The following is a 6,293-nucleotide window of genomic DNA, read 5'->3' on the forward strand; positions in this document are numbered from 1 at the left end:
ATGTCTTCCTTAAGTTTTTCTCCTTCAAAAGAGAGGAAATGCCAATGTGGAGTACCCTTTGCAAGGTTAACTTCTTGGACTAGGGAAAATCCTGGGAGGAAGTTTAGATCTTGCAAATTCTATGATCCAGTGACTGAATCAAGGGGCTGTAAATCATTTGAGTGGATTGATCAACCAGATGGCACAAGTTGGCAAACTGAAGTAATTAACAACTTGCTATTGGATAAGAAGTTGATGAAGGGTGAGCATGCTGACTTAAAGAGAGAAGTTGATGATTTTTGTGGACAAAGAAGATGCTTGCTGAATGAGATTGATAGCTTGAAATTGAAATGCAAGGCCCTTAGCTCTGATAGGAAAAAGATGACACAGGAGGTTGAAGGCAGGAAGACATCATCTATGAATCTGTTTGTTGTGTTTGTTGTTATTTGTTTTGTTGGTTTAGTTTTAGGAATGGAACAATTGATTGTGAAATTGTTATAAGGATGTTGTGTTATTGTTGTATTGGTTATGAAATGAAATGAAAATTTGGTTATGCACTGAAATGAAAATAATTGAATCCAATTACATATGCAAATGTTATAAACAGGTGCTGATCAGATTATATTTTAGAAGTGGTTCAACATACTACAAAATCAGGGTTCCTGCCCTAGTTAATATTGTTCATTCCAAATAGTTAAGTGCACAAAATGATGGACTTGCCACCCTTAGTTGTTCAAATACTTAAGCAAACTGATAAAAAAAAAACCACTTGTCTGTCTACAGTAAACCAAATTTAAGGCAGTAAATTACATATCATGGCCAAGTTCCCACATATCATCCTTGTGCATGAACTGATGCTGATGTAAACCCTTTGATACTGATAACTTGTGCCTGGTATTCTGCTGTCTGGGAAGAGGCTGAGAGGCTGAGGTGTGGGAAGTTTCAGTAAGCTTTGTTCTGCTCCTAGTCATGGGCTGGCTTGTTGATGCTTCCATTGCAGAAGGCTGCACTTGCTCAGTTGGCTGAGATGCATTACAAGCAGAAGATGCCTCAGCTGCTTTTTCTTTTGCCAATTCTTGAGGAAACTTCTTGATTCCAATGCTATTGGGTCCTGCAGTAGCTCCTAATGCTGCACTCTGTATACATACATTCATAATCAGTAAATAGGTACAGTACACATGACAATCTAAGTATCAAAAATAGTGTAAGTGAATTTACCTTTTTCATAGCTCTCAATTCACTCTTCCTCCTCTGTTCCTTCATCCAAGGGTTGTCCAATGCTGGCCTACCTCCTGATGGTGCTGTGTTCTGAACTTGAACTGGTGTAGGGGCAGGATCTAGAGAACAAGTTTTGGCATAATGGCCAAAACCCCCACATTTCTTGCATTGATTCCTTCTCTTCACTTTCTTGTTCTCTGAATTAGGTGCAGAACTCCCCTCCCCTTGTTCAAGCTTCCTCTTTTTAGCTTTTGGTCTCCCAGGTTGGACCTTAAAAGCTGGAGGCATAGGCTCTCTCATATGCACCTTATCCCAATGCTTGGCTCCAAGCATGGGCTGAATGGGAGTCTCTTAGGCAGCCAGGTAAGTCTGTATGTGGTAGTATCGGTGGACATAAAGCTCTGGATCAACCCTTTTATCCACCAAAGCAGCAAAAGCATGGACACAGGGCAATCCTGTCAAATCCCATCTGTAACAAGTACATGTCCTTGCTTCAAGGTTAACAACACATGTATCATCCTTATACTCCACTTCATAAAGCTCACCCCTACCTGACTGGACAGTGCATGTCCTTGCATACTTTTCCAACCCATCAAACACCTTTTTCACATAAGGAACACACAACCCTTCCCATTTAGAGGCTGCCATCCATTTATCATTGGTCCTCTTCATCATGTATCTTCTAAGCCATTCCATTTGTGTTAAGATTGGCTTATCCCTAGCATCCCTTATAACAGCGTTAAAAGTCTCACACAAATTGTTTAACAACATGTTTGACTTACATGTTGGGGAGAATGCATGTCTGGACCAATGTTGGGGGGGATATTTTCTAGGTAATCATAGGCTTCTTCAGATAAAAAGTTTATAGACTCCATAGCCACTTCAAAATCAGTCTGACCATATGCATTATAATACTAAATTAAGACACACACAGTAAAAATCAAATGGAACTAACCAAAATCAGAAACTCACAATCAACAAAACTAGGAGGATTTAACTATTATACCTGAGTGTAAGCCCTAGCTGCATTCCAAAATAGCTCTTTGAATAGAGATCCTTGGAATTGTTGTTTGAAGTTAGACCAGATGTGTCTAACACAGTACCTAGTCTCAGCCTTAGGTACAACATTCTCAAATGCTTCTAGCAGGCCCTGCATTTACACAAAAAAGTTACACAATAATTAGTATGCTACACCTATCTCAAACTAAAAAAACATAAAAGTCAACCTGGAAATTTATTAACTTACTTTCTGCCTGTCAGACATAAAAGTCAACCCTTCACCTTCATCTTGACCTCCAATGCTGTCTACCAATGCCTCAAGGAACCATGACCATGTGTCCTTGTTCTCAATTTCCACAGTTGCCCATGCTAGTGGAAATATGTGGTTATTACCATCCTTAGCTACAACAACTAAAATTTGGCCAGGGTAAGCACCCTTAAGATGGCAGCCATCTACTCCAATAATTGGTCTGCATCCACTAACAAAACCATCCCTTAATGGTGCAAGACACACAAAAATTCTCAAAAAAAGAGGGGGTTCAAGCTGCTCTATCCCATCTACAACAACCACACAACCAGTCCCAGGGTTGTGCACCACTAATGCCTTAGCATAGTCCCATACCTTGGCATACTGCTCAGCTGAAGACCCAAAAATAATTAGCTTTGCCCTACACCTAGCCAATCAAGCTTTAAAGTAGCTCACTTTAATTCCCAAATCAGTCAAAGCTCTCTCCTGTATTTGTCTAATCTTCCAAGTTGGATTGCTTATAAACTCCTCCAAGTATCTATCAGCTAAGAACTCAGTTGTAACTTTCTTATTCATCTTTGTTCTCATACAAAGATGCTTCAATCTCAGTGACTTGATTTGCCAAGTTTCTGACTTCACCAATCTTGCAGCATACACCTTAAATGGACATTTAACACTCTTCCTACACACACACTTAGGCAGCCTACAACTTTTCTTGTTATACACACAGTTGCACCTCCTCTTGCAATGTATAGTCAGCCTCTTGGTGTCATTATGAAGAAAATAGTACTCATACCTATTTTCTATAGCATGAACTCTCAAAGCTTTCCTGAGTACATACACATTGCTGAACCTCAGCCCTTGCACAAGCTGAATAGGCTTTCCAAAATCAGTCTCCCCATTAAACCATGGGCCTATGCACTCCTCAACATCAGAATCACTATGAACACTCCTAAGTTCATCAGAATCCTCTTCCTGCTCCTGCTGGAAACTGATATCAATCTCCCTCAAATGCCTTTCAATCTCAGTTCCTGCACCAGCTTGTTTTTGTTGCAAATCTTGTTTCTCTTCACTGAAACACCTAATCACTTCCCTGTTCACCAACTCTGTATTCTGTCTCACCCACTCATCATCATCAACAACATCATAAAACTCTTCTTCTCCTTCACTCCAATCTACATCAGGGTCACTAAGCTTACTATCAGACAAATCTGAAAGATTATAGTCCCCTTCACCATCCTTAAACAACTCCCTACTTACTGTATTCCTCTCACTACCTTCCACCTCCTCTTCAACTAGTTTTCCCTTCCCCTTATCTGTAGCACTAAACCTCTTAGTTGCTGCATCAACCTTATCCCTACCTTTAACAGATAATCTAGGGCTTCTCCTAAGTGGTTCTTCAGTAAGGGCCTTTATTGTTGGGCTGGAAGTAACTGGGTTGGGCTTTAATTTGGGCACAAATGGATCTTTACTCAACTTATTTCTTTCTTTTGCACTCATAGAATTCCCATCATAAATATGAAAAGGTGTAATGGAGTGGCCTGGATTGGTTCCCTACTTGTGACAAACACCTCAATAACTCCCTCCCTGTTCACTGTATCTAACAATCCTTTTATCTTTTCACTGTTCACCAACTCCCTTTTACCAGTTGTAAATGTCCTCCCCTTTTGTCTATACCAGCAACTAAACTTAGTAGGGACTTGTACATTAACAGACACAAACCCATGGACAGCAGCTTCTCTTATAAAATGCACATCAATCTTGGAGGGATTCACATTTTTCTTCCAGTATACCCATCCCCCATCCCAGCTTAATAGCCTCTTTTTTTTTTCCAATTAAAGAAGGTATAAAAGCACCACCCAATGTCAGTTTAAGTTGGACTTTGTTCATTCTGCTACACACACAACACATAAACATAACATAACTCAATTTAGTCCCAAATAATTCATTAATTAATGTAACTGATACTTTACACAGTGTTCAATGCAAACAAGTCTTTAAACACTTAATATATCAATCAGGTCAAAGCTTGACCACAGACTCAATGGTAAATCCACATACCAACAATATATAACCCTAATTTTTAATTATACAGTAATCACAGCATAATGCATCCACACATGTCTAAGATTCGAATTTTAGGGTTAATCAACACAAAGTCCACAACACCCCATATTTAGCATATAAAATCAACAATTACACCACAATCACACACACTAACTACAGTTAAGATGCTAAAAGATGCTAAAAGTACCTTGCTTTGTCAGAATCTCGAATCTATGTCAGTAAAGTCCAACACTTTAGGTCCCCCCTTGTTAAAAGTGACGAATTGAAGCTGAGTTGTAGGGTTTCTGTGGTGCCACCTCTTCGTTACTCCAACAGCAACATCAAAATTCAAATGGGAAGAGGAAAATTTAGGGTCAGAAGAGTGAGAAGAGGAGTGAAATTCAGAGTACTAAATGAGAGGAAGGTGAGAAAGTTAGAGGAATTAAATGAAGTTGGTTGGGGTTAATCAACAGAAGAAATAAATCGGGGTGGGTGTAAATAAAATTGGAGGGAAATTAAAAAGGGTGGGCCCCACAGCACTTTTCAGTCACCGGAATTGGGTAAAGGTGGTAAAAAAACAACTTTAATTTTTTTATTTGGTGGTAAAATAAAAGATTGAAAATAGTAGGTGGTAAAAAACAATTTGTTGAAATTTTTTGGTGGTAAAACTCAAAATTTCCTATATTTTATATATAAAATAAGATTTCACTGTTAAGAGAAAAAATAATTTTTAAAAACAATGTTTACATACCATAGAATCAAGAAGAACCATATTCCAAATTTTTTTATTATTTTTGAGATGCTGAATTTCGTATAATCTAATTATCCTTGCCTTCACATTCCAAAATTTTGAGTACGGGTTCAAATACATGAAAGGAGCGTATGCAATGGACATCCTGTTCATAAAAGATATGAAAATGTAATGAAATCTAAATTTTGTAGCCAAAAATTATGCTATAAATGGAAACCAAAAAAATTGATACAGAAATTAAAAAAAAAAAAGGAAGTAAGTACGTTGTACCTATTTTACATGTATCTGTAATCTTGTAAATAACACACAACTTAATAACACATAGTAGGATTTAATATTAAGTGAAGAATGAAAAAATTAAAGTTTAGATGGGAGAAGGATGAGTAGTAATGCTTTTCTCATATTTTGTTTTTATAGGGAAGAAGTTTATTGGTAATTTGATAGTGGGGGAGGTTGGAGTAGAAAAAAGCAAAATAAACGAACAACTTAAATTCCATGTAGAACGAAACTTGAAGTAAAATAATTTTCATTAAGCATTTCATTAAATAAGAAATTGAAATGATTTTAGATTTGTATTGTTATTTTCAAGATATATACAGACAATAAATGTAAATTTACCTTATAAGTATTGTTAAGTATTTGATAGAGGAGAAATTGAGTCACCCAAATTGATGCAATTGTAAACACATTTGTATATGAATTTGATAGAGGAGAAATTGAGTCACCCAAATTGATGCAATTGTAAACAAATTTGTATATGTATTTGATAGAGGAGAAATTGAGTCACCCAAATTGATGCAATTGTAAACAAATTTTTTTGTTTTTTTTTTTTATTTGACGGTAGTATGAGAAAGAAAAGAATAGTTTTATCAAACTTTTTGGTAGTTATTGTGTATAATTTGTTTTTGGTAGTTTTTTTTACTCCCACGTTAAACTGTTTAAGGATTGTTGGCAGTTTTTTTTTTTTTTTTTTTTTACCTTTTAAAAAGATTATATTTTTGTAGTAAATAAGTATTTTTATAAAGGTTATTTTGGAAAGGGAAAATTCCCAAC

General features: G+C 36.7%; 1 protein-coding gene across 1 annotated transcript; it reads left to right on the forward strand.

Annotated features, from left to right (window-relative positions):
• Window positions 1–480, forward strand: LOC110681726. The gene has a single exon (XM_021857855.1). It carries the CDS (start codon window positions 1–3, stop codon window positions 478–480), a length of 480 nt encoding a protein of 159 aa, XP_021713547.1.
• Window positions 481–6,293: the final 5,813 nt, after the last annotated feature.

The sequence above is a fragment of the Chenopodium quinoa genome, unplaced genomic scaffold (genome assembly GCF_001683475.1).
Source record: "Chenopodium quinoa cultivar QQ74 unplaced genomic scaffold, ASM168347v1, whole genome shotgun sequence".
In the NCBI taxonomy this organism is placed as follows: Eukaryota; Viridiplantae; Streptophyta; class Magnoliopsida; order Caryophyllales; family Amaranthaceae; genus Chenopodium; species Chenopodium quinoa.